The sequence below is a fragment of the Tursiops truncatus genome, chromosome 13, assembly GCF_011762595.2.
Source record: "Tursiops truncatus isolate mTurTru1 chromosome 13, mTurTru1.mat.Y, whole genome shotgun sequence".
Classification (NCBI taxonomy): domain Eukaryota; kingdom Metazoa; phylum Chordata; class Mammalia; order Artiodactyla; family Delphinidae; genus Tursiops; species Tursiops truncatus.
In genome coordinates this window covers 25897611-25914302 of record NC_047046.1, presented here as the reverse complement: position 1 = coordinate 25914302, position 16692 = coordinate 25897611, and the positions used below count along the sequence as shown (strand labels likewise).

General features: G+C 57.9%; 2 protein-coding genes across 12 annotated transcripts in view; one reads left to right on the top strand and one right to left on the bottom strand.

Moving 5' to 3' along the window:
- Positions 1-16692, top strand: part of PI4KA (phosphatidylinositol 4-kinase alpha) — a 95008-nt gene that overhangs the window by 42112 nt on the left and 36204 nt on the right. For all 11 annotated transcript variants that reach the window (XR_012325276.1, XM_073790397.1, XM_033837372.2 and 8 more), the window contains 5 exons: positions 647-742; positions 1103-1286; positions 1695-1798; positions 3613-3781; positions 5406-5456. Coding sequence is in view for 10 of the 11 variants with exons in the window: in XM_073790397.1 (XP_073646498.1) it covers positions 647-742; positions 1103-1286; positions 1695-1798; positions 3613-3781; positions 5406-5456 (604 nt within the window). In the remaining variant the exon portion in view is untranslated. The remainder of the gene's footprint in view (positions 1-646; positions 743-1102; positions 1287-1694; positions 1799-3612; positions 3782-5405; positions 5457-16692) is intronic.
- SERPIND1 (serpin family D member 1) lies at positions 9361-16250 on the bottom strand. The gene is made up of 4 exons (XM_033837380.2): positions 15268-16250; positions 12075-12348; positions 10498-10642; positions 9361-10093 (listed from the first exon to the last, which is right to left on the bottom strand). Exons 1-4 carry the CDS (start codon positions 16145-16147, stop codon positions 9902-9904), a joined length of 1491 nt encoding a protein of 496 aa, XP_033693271.1. The 5' UTR covers positions 16148-16250; the 3' UTR covers positions 9361-9901.

Genomic DNA, 16692 nt, shown 5'->3' with positions numbered 1-16692 from the left:
TCCATCTGTGTGAACTCTTGCTGTCCACACTTGGGGACCAGATGCATTCTGATTTGCAGGAGACGTACCTCTCCTTGTCTGAGTCCTGGCGCCTCGCTCTCGGGGCCATCGGGCTGGAGCCCAGCTACTCTGTCAGACTGTCTTCTCTGACTTTGTGGCCTGGGAGCCAAATGTGTGGGGAGCGAGAGATGCTTGTAAGATTTCATGCTCCTCAGGGCTGTTAGATTCCCCCTTCTCTAGAGCATAAGCATTTCTCCATACTATTAAAACCTCGATATGTAATTTTAACATTCCCTCAGCCACCGTGGGACCATCTGTCTTTCGAATCAGCTATTGTGACTTTTGTTGAGAAACGGAATTTTAAATTGGAATTGGCATGAGTATGACACCCTAAAGGAGACCGTTCTGGGCAAGATAATGAAGTTACTATTTTCAACTGAGATATTTGTCAAAGGGTGAAATCTACAGCTGTTCTTTGAATTCATTCTGTGTAATGATGTTCATTCAGATTTCTGGGGAAAGAGTATTCAGAGCGGGTCTTTAAACCTTGCAGACCCGAGACAGGAAAAACTCAACCAAAATCAAACACAAAATGCTCATCTGGTTATTCTGATGCCTCATTCTGCTTGGCCTCCTCCTTGCTCAGGTGCCTGAAGGCTGGCTTGACTGTGGACGCAGTGATCGTGGAGGCCTTCCTGGCCAGCCTCTCCAACCGGCTCTATATCTCCCAGGAGAGCGACAAGTACGTCCTGTCCTGTCCCGGGGGGTGGGGGCGGGGGCAGCTGGTCCTGTGCAGGCTCATGGGGCCGCTGGCATTTGCACGTCTGTGCCGCTTTCTGGCACGGAATGGCGTCGGGCATTGAGTCTGTCCCGCGATGTCTGCTGAAGCCCACCTTCGAATGTCCACCCTGGACACTGGGGGAAAAGACCTCTGTCTTCCCGCCTGGTGCTGGTGATTGCAGATCCCAGGTTGTCACTTTCAGATGGACGCTTCCTCTGAGAGACTGATGACCCTGGGGTCCAGGTCCTGGCTTCCAGCTTCATTTCCCTGCTGCGTGCTGGAGCACCATTCCCAGGGCGTGTCTGTCCTTCCCTCCCATAGGGATGCTCACCTGATTCCGGACCACACCATCCGAGCCTTGGGCCACATCGCAGTGGCCCTGAGGGACACCCCGAAAGTCATGGAGCCGATCCTGCAGATCCTACAGCAGAAGTTCTGCCAGCCCCCCTCCCCGCTTGACGTGCTCATCATTGACCAGCTTGGCTGCCTGGTCATCACCGGAAACGTAAGCACGGCCGGGAACCCACTCTCCCTGGGCAAGCTTCGCGAAACTCCTTGATTCCCAGAAATGTGAAACTACACATTAAGCTTACCCTGCGGAAGAGTTAAATGCTCCCAACTTTCTTAACACTGAATGGTGAGATTTTTTTCCAAGTAAAGGAGAATAGTGTAATGGTTCCAAGAGTGCCGGAGAAAGAGGTTTAAACTATTTTCTTGCCGATGTTAATAGAATGGAAATGGAACCGATTCCACTCTTGGTGTCTAAGTTGAGGTTTGCATAAACCTTTAGGAAGGGCTGGCCTTGATGCTATTTCAGGCCCCACTGTCCCTGGTCCCCAGTGTGTACCCTCTGGGTGTCCATGGAGGGCGCTTCCAGAGGAGATGTGGTCACGTGTCCCTCACTCTTTTCCAGCAATACATTTACCAGGAGGTGTGGAATCTCTTCCAGCAGATCAGCGTGAAGGCCAGCTCTGTTGTGTACTCTGCCACCAAAGATTACAAGGACCACGGCTACAGGTAAGTCTTCCCAACCTCATTGTTGCTCTCGATCCTTTGAAAATGTGAGATGTGAGAACTTGTCTTTTAAATAAACATCTTTTGTTACAAAAGCACTACATGTTAGAAATACATGTCCCAGGCGGGAATGACCCACACAGGGCCGCCCCTGAGCTAGCATCTCTGAGCTCCTCACCCAGTGGGCACAGCGCCCCGGGTGACCGTGTTCTCACAGAGCAGCACCAGCCTTCCTGCCTGTCATCATCTTAGATGTCAGCATGGTGTCCATCAGGTGGCAGCGCCGCAATCTGTCTGGCCAGCCCTAGGCCGCACATTAGGTAGTTTTCCAGTGTTTCTGCTGGTTGGTGCTGCATACCTGTGCGGTCTCGGATGCTCGCCTCAGGGTGGATTCAGAGGGCAAGGGAGGAGACGTTGACAGCCTTGGGTGTATGATGTTTGCGTGAGTCCTCGCCCTCCCCAGGGATGCCTCAAGGACAAGACGCGTCCTCCTGTGTTTGGAGGATCTCATGGACTTGGTCAGATGAAGTCAGGAGGGCGGTGGGCAGGGCAGAGGTTCTCCTCTCCCCTCCTGACCACTCCACCCAGGGGAGGGGGTGGCAGTGCGGCTGTGTGAACTCAGGACATGCTCATCTTCTCTGTGCCTTAACTTCCTCACCAGCTGTGTGGGTGTATGAGGCTGTGTGTATGCATGTGACAGCTCTCAGCACAATGGTTGCTTCTCTGCCTTCTCACTGCCGCTCCCACGGGAGCGCCAGCCACTGGAACGCAGGAGTGGCCTTAGGGGGCTGCCAGCTCACCTCCCTCTCCTGTCTGTCCGTTCTGGTCTCCGCAGTGACACTGACACACAGACCAAAACCTCTTCCCCTTGCATTTTGCTCCCAGAGCAGCTCCTGCGCCTCCTCGCCCCTCCCCTCCCTGTCTTTCCTTCTGACCTCTGATCCCGCCTCTGCCTCGCTGCTCAGCCCGTGCCATGTACGGAACTTACCAGTTCCTCATCTTCTGCCACATTTCCTTCCTATAGCACTTTCTGACAGTGCCACCCACAGTGACTGGTCTCCCGCCGGAGGAGGCATCCACTGCCATCCGTTTCCCCCTAGAGATTTGTCTGGGAAGGGGTGCCTTTTGTCCTGGCTGCCGTTGCTCTGTGATTTTGGGGGCAGACAATGTGCTACATGCTTCACAGGGACTGTTTGATTCCCCCACGCCCTGCAAGGAGGGAATTATTATCCTTGTTTACTCAGGAAGAAACTGGGCCTTAAAGACCTGAGCTACTTGGCACAGCCCGGCTGCAGCAGCATCCAGCTGACCTGGCACTCAGAGCCCAGCCGCCCTGCTGGTGTGCAGTGTCAGCTTCCTATTCAGGGTTTACATGGGGTGACAGGGTCGGGGCAGGTCGTCAGGACCACTGAGCACTTCCTGAGTGTCTGGTGTGAGCTGACCCTAACCTCAGCCCCAGGTGGAGGAGGAAGTGTCGTCAGGGTTTCCTGGGTGGTGGTGATGAAGGGAGACTGTAACTGGAGGGGAAGTGGGTACCCTGGAAGTGCCGGGGAGCGACATGCCCGTTCTCAGCTGCGTGGCCGCCCGGGCACTTGAAGGAAGTGTCCCGAGACTGTCAACACGCCCCAACACGCAGGCTCCTGGAAGCTGAGCAGCCCCTGGGCCCCCAACTTGTCTCAGGGGAGGTTGGGGTCTCTTCCGCAGCAGCTGACTTTCCTTCAGGGCTGGTATCCTCTGGTGGCATGTCCCTCGCCGTGGGGGTCTTCGTTCACAGTACTGGGGGCCGGCACTGTGGCCATGTCACTTCTCTCCCACAGGCACTGCTCACTGGCTGTGATCAATGCCCTGGCCAACATCGCGGCCAACATCCAGGACGAGCACCTGGTGGACGAGCTGCTCATGAACCTGCTGGAGCTGTTTGTGCAGCTGGGGCTGGAGGGCAAGCGGGCCAGTGAGAGGGCCAGTGAGAAGGGGCCCGCCCTGAAGGTAGGGCTTAGCCCTGGGCACCGCCTTGAAACCCGTGCTTTCTCCCTTTACCTGGTGCCATCAGGAACGGGGGACTGGTTCCTTCCCAGGGTGCTGGCGGGAGTGAACAGACAGACAAGGGGCTGCCCCTGCAGGCTTAGCGGGACAGGCATGGGAACAAAACAGGGGCGTCGGGTGGTCTCAAGGCCTCTCTGAGGTGGAAGCGAGTGAACAGCAGCCTCGAGTGAAAGTCTCACCTAGGAGCGAGGGGCTGGTGCAAACAGGGCCTGAGACCCTTTGCCCTGCTCAGCCCTGCCTTGCTCCCTGCCGCAGCAGGCTAGGCCACTGTTCCTCTTGTCTCCTGAGTGGGGACCAGTTCCCCGTGCCCAGGAGATGGGGGCTTGAGGGTGTTGGGGAGACACCTGGAGCCCAAGGAGGCCGAGGCTGTACCCTGTTGAGGGCTCCAGGGCCCAACTCCCCCACCCCCACCCCCACCACTCTCACTGCATCTCCCGGGCTCAACACTCAGGTGTCCTGCTTCGTTCCTCGGCTGGGGTAGGGGCTCCTTGGGTGCCGAGCTGAGCTTGCCCATGCACCCACCCCCCACCTGCAGTGACAGGCCAGGTGTCTGTGGGGCAGCAGTGGGGGGTGGGGTGGGGTGGAGACTGGCCAACACACTGACCACCAGGAGCTGAGGACAAATCAAGAGCTGGGGGGACACCAGCTTAGGACTCTGTCCCCACCCCTGCGCGGCCATGGGGCCTCGGCAAGCTGTCCTGACCCTGTTCATCCCTGAAGATGGAGCAGCCCTGCTGCGGTGGGCAGTCGATGCCCTCATGGTCAACTGAGCAGCTGGGCTTCCCGAGCCGGGCTGCTCCTCATGTGTCTGGCCAGGTGGCTGACTTTTTACTTAGTTTTTTTTTTTTTTTTTGCGGTACGCGGGCCTCTCACTGTTGTGGCCTCTCCCGTTGTGGAGCACAGGCTCCGGACGCGCAGGCTCAGCGGCCATGGCTCACAGGCCCAGCCGCTCCGCGGCATGTGGGATCTTCCTGGACTGGGGCACGAACCTGTGTCCCCTGCATCGGCAGGCAGACTCTCAACCACTGTGCCACCAGGGAAGCCCTACTTAGTTATTTTTAAGTAACCCCCAAATTTTCCCAGACTTGGAAAGAATGTGTATTCATTATAGAAAAGATACAGAAACCTATAAATAGTAAAAATTTCTCTCCTTAGATCCAATCGTCGTTAACCTTTTGACAGACTTTCTCCTAGGTGTTTTATGCAAATCTATTTATTTTACGTAGTTGGCACTGTGTGAGAGCATACTTTCCTACATTTAACGTTTGATCTGGGCACTTTTTAAGGTGACAGTGCTTTTCAGAGCGCAGTCTCTGTAACAGCTTGTGATATTTGTGCAGAGTTGTCACGGTTTATGTAATCCTTCTCCTGTTTGACATTCAAATTGTTTCCCTCTTTTGCTGTTAAGATGATGCATCTTTATATGTGTTTCTCTGTATATCTTTTTCATTGTTTCGTGTAGGTTAAGGAATTTCAGTTTTCATGACACTGTGTCAGGTCTTTTTTTTTTTCCTTTTCAATGAAAGAAGCGCGGGCTCATCAGTGACTCAGTTCTGTTCTCCTCCAGGCCTCCAGCAGCGCGGGGAACCTGGGCGTCCTCATCCCCGTGATCGCTGTGGTAAGTACCCGCCCATTGGTGTCTCGGACTCAGGTGCGGTGCTCGTGCTGAGTGCTGCCCAGAGACCTGCAGCGAGTTCCCTGAAAGGTGCTGTTCTGAGGCTGCAGGGATCCTGCAGCTGTGGCTGTGTCTTCGATCTTCCGCGACTGCCCCGTGGGCATGTGCCTGCTGTGGCCTTGCTGCCTCGCCCCCTTTCTCCATGCTTGGCCGAACCCCTGGCCAGCTGACCAGGACTCTACTGCCCGTTCCTCGGGTGTCGGGGTCTGACTTAGGTTTTCCCTGAGCTCCCACCCGGCTCAGGTGCCTCTGACTATGGCCTGCAGGTGCTGCTTCCAACCCCTCCCCCCACCCCCAACCCCCCATAGTGAGCCTGGGGCCTCTGGTTGGTGCCTGGGCCTTGGGGCTGCAGCCCTTGGTGCCCTGTCGGGGATGGCTCAGGCCTGTCTCTGCCGCAGCACTGCCGCAGTCAAGGGCCGTCCGTCTTGTCCTGTCTCAGCCTGCGGCCACTTCTTCCCAAATGCCCCTTACGGATGTCACTTTTCCCGGCCCAGGCGTTCCCAGCTGCCAGACCTGAGCCAGGCCCGCGCCCGGCTTTGTTTCATTGGTGATTCTCGAGCTCCCACTTAGCCTGCCTTCTGCTTAAGCCCCTGCTTCCGCCTCCAGTTCTCCTTCTTCGTTCGAGCATTTACGTGGGTGTCCCTGCACGTGGAGAGGTTGACCTCCGGCTGCGGTGACCCAGGGGCGTCGAGGCCTGGTGGGCGGTTGGGGAGCCCTCTCCTATCTCTGCAAAGTAGTTTCGGTCTCTGCTTCTGTGGGCATTTGTCATTTGAGTCTGGGGACCGTTGGGAGTCCAGTGTCAGCCGGCCAAGGCGGATGAGAACCGGCAGCTAACTGGCTTATCATCCCTGGCTCTGATAGTGAGACTGATAGTCGCGGACTATGTCTGGGGTGGGGGGGTGGGGTTCCGTCTCGGGCCACCCCCACCCTCTGCCTGTCCCCTTCTCCCTCCCCCGAAGGTGGCTGACTCAGCCGGGCTCCAGGACAGCATCTCTCCCCAAGCGTGCTGCAGGGTTGGAGCTTGGGCTTGCCTCATGCCTCCCACTTTCCCTGGGAGCCCTCCCACCTCTCCCTGCGGTCAGGGCCCCCACAGCCCCTCGAGGGCCTGTGGGTTGCTGGGACCCTGCCGGTTTACACCAGCACCCACAGGTCGGTTTCTAAAGACGTCATGGTTGACGTCGACTCGCGCACAGTGCATTGAGAAGCGCCACGAGGACACTTTGTTGGCCTGGAGGGAAGGGCGAGGGGCATGAAGTCCTTGGCCCGTGGAGGTCTCCATGGAGAGCAGGTTTGGTAGACAGGGAGCACGCCCAGGGGGCCTCTCAAGTTAACGAGTTCTGGGATATTTGAGCCCCACAGTTCTCTGACCCGTGTGTATGCCTGTGAGCTTGTAAGTGTGCTTGGCGGTTGTTGTTTGGAGTTTAATAAATGCATGGAAGAAGTCTATAGGGGACACTTCGCACTTTGGGGGAGCGATGACTTGTAGGTTTGGTTGGGGGCACACCAGTTTTAGGGTCACTGGGGCCGGAGTTGGACTCCTGGCCCTGCATGTGGGGTCCTGGGAGAGTGTCCCAGTCTCTCCGCACCTGCTCTGCCAGCAGAGTGTCTCAAAAAGATGGGGTGACTTTCTGTGGGGCTGGCGCGTCAGGGCAGGTAGATATGTTAGCAGTGATAGGCTAGCACATGCTCACCTGAAACACCCGTGTCTCCTCCAATACAGTGACCTTTACATGAACGGAATAAGTATCGTCGTGTCAACAAGTTAATGGTTATATTGTGGAGGAGAAAACAAATATTTGATTCTGTTGCTCAACACAGAGCCCAGATGCCATGGTTCTTGCCTCTGCTCTCTGGTTCTAGCCCTCACCCTAACCCTGGACCTTCTGGGAGAAACTAACTTCCATAGTTTTTTTGTTTGTTTGCTTGAACGTTTTATACTTTAAAAAAATTCTTTTTTTAATTTTTTATTTTAAAGAAAAAGATACTCTGTTTTGGATTTTTCGATGACACAGTGTCTTCAGTGACTTAGTTGAGTGGACGTGGCAGTGGGTCTGGGCAGGAAGCATGGGTTTCTGCCCTAATGCAGCTGTTCCCTTATCAGTGATCTTGGGAGCCTGGGGTGGGGGCGCCAGCTCACATGGCCTCCGAGGCTCCTTCCTGCCTGCGTTTGGTAGTCTTTGTCCTGTGACTCTGTGATGCTCTTCAGAAATGTCACTGATTCCATTGCTTGAACCTATAGCTGGAGACATAGTTGCCCTGCTGTCACAAAGCGTGGAAAATGTCCATGCACTCCACTCGGCCGGGCACCCGGGCCACTTGCAGCTTGTGTGGCCTTGGACAGGTTATTCTCTTGGTGCCTGTAAAAGGATGTTTGGGGACTAACACTTTCAGTCATAGACCTGTGTGAAAGCTGCTCCCTCTTCCTCGTAGAGATGGTGTCTGTCCTCAAGGGTTTGTACTTCACCTCAGGAAGGGAAGGGGGAGGGGCCCAGGTAGGCCCCCAGTTAGGGACCCCTGGGCTGGAAGTGGTAACCCAGGCACTGGGCTGAACCCCTTCGAGACAGTAACCCACTTCATCCTCACAACAGCCTGCAGGATAGGGACTGTGTTATCCCTGTTTCACAGACAGGAGACTGAGGCACAGAACTTGCCTCAAAGTGCCAGAGCCGGGAGTGGAACCCAGGCAGCCTGGCGCAGGCCTGTGCTCTGGGTTCATATCTGCTGCATGGAGGCACCTCGTTTCTGAAGGGGGCCCAAGGGCATTCTGAGCAGATTGAGGGGCTGGAGCTCTCTGACCCTTGGGAGTCGAAGAGGAGCCTGGGCCACGTGTCTTCATGCCTTCTGGGTGGGGGATGTGGGGAAGGGCTGAAGGTGGAGTCTTGAGATGCACATGGGGGTGTGGGGGAGGAGCCAGAGGAACCAGCAGCAAGACCAGAAGTGTCAGACAAGCCCAGGGGAGGACAGTGTTGACTCAGAATAGAGGAGTACTTGGAGAGGGTGGTCAGCAAGCCCAGGTTCCCTGCGAGGGCAAGAGGGATGACAGGGAAAGGCCCCCCTGCCCTGGGTGGCAGACACTGGACGGGCCCTGGCTCAGGCAGTGGGGAGGGGGCAGGGGGAGAGGGTGAGGGGTGAAAGCAGGGCCGGGGTGGGACTCAGGCCTGTGGCTGAGCGCGCCTCCTCTGTAACAGTGGAAGCCCCAGGTTGGTGTGAGGATGGGGATAACCCAGCCTCCACATCGGGGAGCATTCTTGCACCCCTTTGCTGCCTGTGACTGTGTCAGTCTCGCTGGGTCAGAAGCCCTCTGTGGAGTCAGGCCAACCAGGCTTCGACCCCAGCCCACTGCCCACTGCGGGCCCGTGGGGTCCCAGTCTGACGGCCACACGCGTGGCAGTTGTGAAGCCCCCGGCGCTGTCCCCCGCCCCACACTGCGGAGGCCTTGCGCTCTTCTTCCTGAGCAGCCTGTGTGGATTCCACTGGTCTTGCCCCGGAATCAAGGGTCCAGAAATATAGTCCTCGGATGTCACCCGTTTTCTCGAACCAGACGCACCACAGGCACGTCTGAGGGTCTCCCTGTGTCTGGGGATGGAAGCTGAAGCGTGTGCCGCACATACAGACTGGTGTTTCCGGAGCCCCCAGGCAGCTCCATCCACGCCCCCCCCCCCCGCCCCCAGGATGCAGCAGCACTGCCACATCCGAGCCCGAGGACGTGCCTGCTCTGGGTCACTGTTGGGCACTCAGGTCACTCTGTCGATGTCTAGCACTGCTGGGGTGTCAACTATTTTGAATGTGGCCTTTTTTAGTTATTTGACCTTATAAAAGTAGAATTATACCCAGTAAAAGTGGCAATATTTATTTATCTCTAGGGTGGAAGGCATGGCTACGGGTACATGCTATCCTCTGGGCGGCCGTGAGGTGAAAGCAGGTGCAGAGACATTTAGCCTCAATTCAGGAGGTTGGGCATTGCGAGGACTGAGCCGGAGGCCAGGGCACCCTGGGCCTTGGGGAGGGGGCTCGCTGTCAGCACTCTGGGGAGGGGGCAGCTCCTGCCCATGTTCCCTGTCAGGTGGGAAGCCCTGGGGGGGAAAGGCTTTGGGTGACAGAGTGGAGGAGGGGGGATGCTGGGCCCGGGGAGGGGTTTGCTGTGAGAGGTGAAGGGAGTTGGTCTGTCTGGCGCCAACATCCTCTAGGAGACAGCTGCCGCGCTGCAGCTGTGGTGACCTCTGGGCTGTGCAGCCCTGATGGTGGCAAGCATCGCGGTCCTTCGTCCATGTCTCCCAGAAAGGTGGCCTGAGCCACGGGGTCACCGCCCGAGCTCCTCGTGGTCGTTGTTGGAAGGGAAATGGAATTGCGGTTGCCCCAGAGCACTCGAGACGCCCCGGCCTCCACCGCTAAGACCTGGTGGGGTTGGCGACCCGGCCCAGGAAGAGCAGGCAGCCCGTGCGGTGCTCATACACAAGGAAAAGGAAGGGCCGGTCGACGCTGAAGCGGACCTGGGTGGACAATGGCATGAACCCCACAGTGGTCACGGCCGCGGCCTGCGTACCCTCCTCGTCCACCATGATGGTGCCTTGGTGCTTGAACTGTGTCAGGACAAAAGGGAAGCTATCAGATAGCGGTGGTCACTCACAGACGGGTAAGGGGGGGTAGTCTCGTGTTCTTCAGGGAAGGGACCAAGCGAGCGCAGGGGAGGCATCGACGTGGCTGGGCAGGATGGCCCTTGGGACTCAGTCCTCACGCATCAGCTGAGTGTGGTGTGAATGGTGCCACCTTGGCACTGTGCACCATGGCCACTCAGGGCTGCCCACAGCGCTCTGCGGGCAGGACCGTGACCCTAGAACCCCCTGCTCATGCTCTGGGGCCTCTGCCATAGTAGGCCTGCTGGGCCGGGGTGCTCCTGGGCACCTGCCTTCTCTCTGGTATCAGCAGGGGCTCCAAGGGGGGCAGACCTGGGGCGGGATGGGGATGGGCAGAGGACGGGCATTACCAGGTCGATGACAATCCTCTGGTCCGAGATCCCCGTCATATTGCTGTTCCTGTCGAACAGCGCTGTGACCCCCAGGGACCGCAGGGCCTCCACCAGGTTGTAGTCCTTTTCTAGCTTGAACTTGGGCAGGAGTACTTCCCGTGTCCTGGTAGGGAAGAGAAGGGCTGGTTCTACTGACTGCAAGTTGCAGAGGAATCACGTTTCCCCTTAAACGTCCATAAACACACACACCCGCCTCCAGTCCGTGTACCACAGGATTGACACAACACTTCTTAAAATGCATATCCTCGTCCTGCCAGTGGAGGATTTTGGAAAGACCATCCCATTGTAATCCCAGCACTCAGAATTGAGGCATGGTTACTGCTGTGCAGTCATGTCCTCGGTACTGTATGGTTTGTGTCCTACCAGCCAGGGGGCAGAGCTGTTACTGGCTTATGGCTCAGACATCTGACATCATTCTCTCACTTGGGTCCCTGCTTTCAGGCATTTGGTATTTTACTGTTTAAGGAGCTGAAGTGCAGGTCAGTGCACTTAAAAACAGAGTGCTTTCTGTACCAGCCAGTGCTAGCGTTCTCCATCCTTGACGGCGCTTGTGGGGCTAAGACGCCAGACGCGCCCCCTTCTCAGGAGCTTCCTTCCCTCTTGGTGCGCCAGGACCCCATACGTGAAGCAGCAAAGCGTAAAGACCGCCTGTTAGCGTCCGAGTGACAAGAACAGGCCTAACCACTGGGCCATCCTGGAGGAGGGGGAACAAGATCTGGGGGCCCTGAGCAGGGCCTGCTGGAGGGAGTGCAGGACTCTGGGCAGGAGGGCAGGGGAGAGCAGAGCAGCGTGTGGGCCAGGCTGGGCAGCGAGCGGGCTGCATCCTGTGGGTGGGGATCCACAGAGAGTTCACAGGAAGAGGGAGGTGGGGATGCTGCCTGGTGGCTGGTGGCAGGTAGACGGAGCATGGGACGGCAGGCTGGTCAGGCCCCCGCTGGCTCAGGGTGAAGGTCGTGGGCAGTGAGGTTAGGAAGGAGGCTGGTACGGAACAGGTTTAAAGGAGAAAATGACAGGGCTTGATGCCTGCCCAGCTGCCTGGACAGACCTGCCCCTAAGAGCCTGCCTGTCCCTCAGTTGCATTTCCTTGTATCCTGGTCCTGAAAGGAGGCCCAGACCAGGTTCAGCTGTTAACTCGGGCCTGGCGGGATCCAGGAAGACAGGGAGGTGACGTGTGCGTCCTTCCTGCGCTGATCCAGCAGCGCAACCTGTGGTCCTGACTGTGAGATGGTAGGTGACGCCCTGAGGGGATTTGGAGGACCTCGAGGCTTCTCAAACTGGGTTGGGGGCTTGTCTTGGTTCTAGGCCCACAGCAAGTGACCCCAGGGGGTCAGGGCAAGTGTGTGGCACAGCCGGGTTGCTCCTGCCCCCACATCACAGAGTACAGGTGCATTTCTCACCAACGCTCTCTGGTCTCCTCTCACCGAGCGGAAAGTTCGGGCTGAAGTCACAGCGGCCCATGGGGCACATGCCCCTTTCCCTAAAGTGACTGCAGCCCCAGCATCCTTGGGCCCCCAGTCCCCTGGCCCCAGAGGCACCTGTTTGTCATGCTCTTCTGCCATCTCTCCACCACTTGGGGCTTCAGCTGGGCCTCGAGGGTCTTCATCCCGGACAGCTTGTGCGGGACCACCACCAGCATGCTGATGCCCCCCATGTACTCCAGCCGCAGGACATCGCAGTCCAGCTCCTGGTCGCTTGCCGCCAGGAAGGACCCCTTGGTCTGCATCATGGGGACTTTGACCACCTCTCGCTCATTCAGCCGGAAGTTGTGGTTGTGTGTCATTTCCGCTGGGAATTTGTTCACCCAGGACCCTGTGAGGTCAGCAGGAATGGGCTTTTGTTTAAATGCTTTCTTAGAGGGTTTGTTCAAACAGGCTGCATGGCCCACCCCCACCGTATGAACCCACAGGTCTGGTTTGGGCCAGGAGTTTAAGTTTCTCACTGGTTCCCAGGCAATACTGATGCTGCTGGTCTGGGGACCACACTGAGACCAGTGTGCCAGACCAGTGTGCTGGTCTGGCCCGCCCGCCACACTGAGAATCACTGTTTTAGAGGCTTCCCGTAGGAAGCGGATGAGGGCAGATGGGGTGAATAGACCAGGTGAATGCTGGGTTAGATCCTGACATTAAATAGCACATCACTTGCCTTGCCTGGGCCTCTGCATGTCTCTCTGTTAGATGAGGGCCCTGAGCTCCCATCAGCTCTGTGAGGACTGGCTGGATGCCTGGGGAGGCAGCACTGCCATTGCCACCTTCACTTTGGATTTCGGGGCAGCTTTGTGTGCCCGAGTGGGAACATGTCTTTGTGGCTCTAAGATGCTAGTAACTGGAAGTGAGGGCTGCCCGCCCACTGGTGAGACTGGTCATGTGCCAGGCCTCCTCCAGCCCCTTCCTGTGCTACCTCGTCTCCTAGCAACTGTGAGGGGTGGGGCTTTCACCACCCCCATCTCACAGATGAGCAAGCCGAGGGGAGAAGCCAAGTGACCTGTTCAAGGTTTCCAGCTGGTGGGTGGGGCACAGGGGGTCAGAAAAGCAGGAGGTTCCTGGGGGAGGCGTAACAGCAGTGCCCGCCCGCCTCTGGTCTGGGTCCAGGGCTGCTCAGCCCCGTGAGGCAGGCATCTAAGCAGCTCTCTGCAGGGGGCCACCCTGTGCATGGTGGGTGTGAGCGGTGTCCCTGGCCTCTCCCCTCCCCCAGATTGTGCCATTTGCCCTGGGGGAGACCCCCTTTCCCCTGGGCTCCAGCCATGGCTTTCCCAGGTTTGCTGCAGCCACCCCGCCTCTCCCGGGTTCTCTCCTTCCTTTGCTCTTGAGGCCTAATCTCTGTTTTCACTGTGTTTTACAGAGTGCTCGTAACATTTGAAATTAAAATCAAAGTAGTGACAGAGATTTGGGAGCTAGAGCTAAGAGTTACACATCCATACTCTGTTGTGATATGCACCCGTGAGAGCTGGTGCTGCTGGCGTTTCATCTCTCTGACTCCCAGCCCTGATCCAGCAAGCCTTCCGGTGTGTGGGCAAGGATTCATGTGCCCTGCTGCCACGTTTGCCGTCCTCGTGACCCTGGTTCCCATGTTGGGACGTGTCCCTGCCTGCTCTGAATACTGACTGTGCTGAGGCAGAGGCTCTGGAAGTCGCCATGCCCACAGGCTGGCAGGGCTGAGGGCTGAGGGCCTTGGTGCCACCCAGGGGTCTCCCACTCACTGTCAAAGTCACCCCTGAACACGGGAAATTGCTCTCAAGTGTCACTGGCAACATCAAACCCACTGAGCATGTAACAGTGGGACTTGCGAGGCCACATGGATAGGGGAGTGAGAGCAGGGCTGACCTCCAGTTTTCATTCCCAAACCTGTCCCGCCAGCCAGGGATGAAAGGACGTGTGTGTTCACTGAGCATGTCCCGTGTGCCTGTCACGGGCTTGTTGGAGCCTCGGCCTGGACCTGCCCACGGCGAGGCTGGCGTTGTGCCTGGCGTCGGGGGAGCCAGGGGTCTGGCTCAGCCTCTGAACCCTTCCTCCTGTCTTGGCTCCCTCCCTCTGCTTTGCCCTTTGGCAGCATTCCGCACAGCCGCTGGGGGCCTCGGCTTGGGCACGGAGTGCTCTGGCCCCACTGCCCCTCAGCCACTTCCAGGAGAGGGGCTCCCTGGACCCCGCCGTAAACCGTGCTGGAGCTGACCAACCAGGGAACGTGGCCTCCCGGGACTGACCTGGCCGGTGCCCACTAGTCCTTGGTGGCAGAGGGGAGAGTGGTTGCGTGTCACCGCACTAGTGTGCAGTGACCCCACTCCTCATGTCTGCCCTCGGCTTGCTGGGCAGGTGGAGGGCAGTAGAGGTTTCTCTTGGCTCAGGTCTCACCAGGGCTTTTTTTTTTTTTTTTTGCGGTACGCGGGCCTCTCACTGTTGCGGCCTCTCCCATTGCGGAGCACAGGCTCCGGACACGCAGGCTCAGCGGCCATGGCTCACGGGCCCAGCCGCTCCGTAGCATGTGGGATCTTCCCGGACCGGGGCACGAACCCGTGTCCCCTGCATCGGCAGGCAGACTCTCAACCACTGCGCCACCAGGGAAGCCCCATCACCAGGGCATTTTAGAAGCGAGGCCTGGTATTTACAGACCCGTGCCCATTTATCTCTAGAGTCCCGGGGCTCTGTGTGTGTGTGTGTGTCTGTGTGTGTGTGCGCGCGCGCGTGTGGGTGGTTGGCGGTGGGGGAGGGGTCCTCCTTAGGAAGTGCCTCGGTGCTTGGTGCTGGCCTGGAACAGTTGCTCTAGACATAAGGGTTGATTTCCCCGCTCCCACCTGCCTGGAAAGGAGTGGGGGTGTGAATGTCAGTTACCCAGGGTGAACCTGTCTTCAGCCTTTTGTCCATTGAGAAGGGAAACGAAAAAGCTCAGATCCAGGTTGACCTGATGCTAGAAAGGTTTTTGCATTATTCTGATCTAACAGAGGCTGGAGCTTGGCTCTGCCCCTTACCGCCATCTCCCCAGAGCAGCATTTTAATTCCCTGTCTGTAAAATGGAGACACTCATAACAGTGGCGGTCTCTCAAGGCTGTGGCGAGGCGTAAAGCGTAGGGTTTCTAAGGGTCAGCTGTGCTGTCACCTCATCAGGACCTTCCCTGTCCCTGCGAGCTGACCCCGTGTCTGGGTTTCCCAGGGGAATGGAGGTAGAGTCTGCAGTTCGGCCCACCTGTGAGCTGAGAGCGCCCGCGCGTCTGCCCTGAGAAATGTCGCCACCTCTTACCTTTAAAGTAGATGCAGTTCAGGAGCATCATCTGAGTCGCGGGGTCCACGTCCTCCAGCACGTCTCTTATGAGGCCCTTGGTGAGCCGCGAGATGTGCTGGTTGGTTTGGGAGGTGAAGGCGGGATCAGAGAAGTCAGCCGCCCGGACCTCGGCAAAGTAGTACTGTCGGACCTTGGCTCTGAAGTCGTCCAGGACTTGAACTTGCTTCTGAATGTACAGGTCACTGACGGACCGCAGCGTGTACCCGAAATTCCTCCGGAAGAGGCGGTGGGTCAGCTTCCGGAACAGGTTGTGGACGGTGCCCAGCTCGTATGTGGTGCTGGCATTGATGAAGTCGGTGAAGCGCAGGGCAGCGTGTACCTGCTCGTGGGTGTCCCCCCGCAGGCCCAGGGAGAGCATGGCCATGGCTGTGGACACACCTACGGGCGCCAGGAAGACATTGTCTGAGGCACCGACCCGCTCCTTCAGCGCCCGGTAGAGGTCTAAGGCGAACTTGGCGTTGAGGAGGTTGAGCCGCTGGATGCGGCTCTTGCCCGGGAAGAGCTGGAGCACGCTGCCGGCGCCAGTCCCAGGGTCCACGGGCGAGACTGCGTCCACGACGTCGATGTAGTCGTCATCCTCCCCGAAGATCTTCTCCAGGTCCAGGTAGTCCTCGTCCTCTTCCCCGTCCACGATCCACTCGTTGGTGACTGTGTTCTCCTTGTGGAAGTCGGCAGGCAGGAGGGGTCTGCTCAGGTTTCCACTCTTCAGCTGCCCCCACCGGGGGTCCACAGACTCGGGGTCTCCCCCTCCGCTATCAAGCTGACCCCGAGGGCCGAGTTTCCCACACACGGATGCCAGGAGGAGGGACACCACGAGAGAGTGCAGCAGGTGCTGCATTCTGGCGGAGCTGGAGCTGGAGGGAGAGCAGGACGTGGTGAGGGCAGCCTGGCAGACTGCCCCCTCCCTGCCCCACACACTCACACACACACCTCTGCAGGCCCCCGGCCACAACCCAGGAGGGGCCCCATGGGTGCCAGTCTCTAACCATTTTAGGATCTGCTGAAGATAAAACAGACGCCTGACATTTTATGTGGCTTCATGAACCTGCCTGGAGGACCCCTGGGCCCAGATCAGAACCCCTTGTTGAAAGTGTGCAAAACCATAGGGCTCAGGGGCCCCAGGGAGTTTCCTTTTCATTCATTCACTGAACTTTGTGTCCCTTCCTCAAATGACATATTGGGTGGGCCCTGGAGGCACACAGGTACCCCAGCCGGATGGGGGCCCATGTGCAGTAAAGCACGGCTCACAAGGACACTGCCAGGTGGGGGGCGGGGGGGGCGCCAGGCAGGCTGAGGCTCCTCCTCCTGTGCTAGCAGTTATTTGGGGTGGTTTAATCTGTGTGATTTGGACTGTGTCTGCAGTGCAGGGATCACCTGGGGACC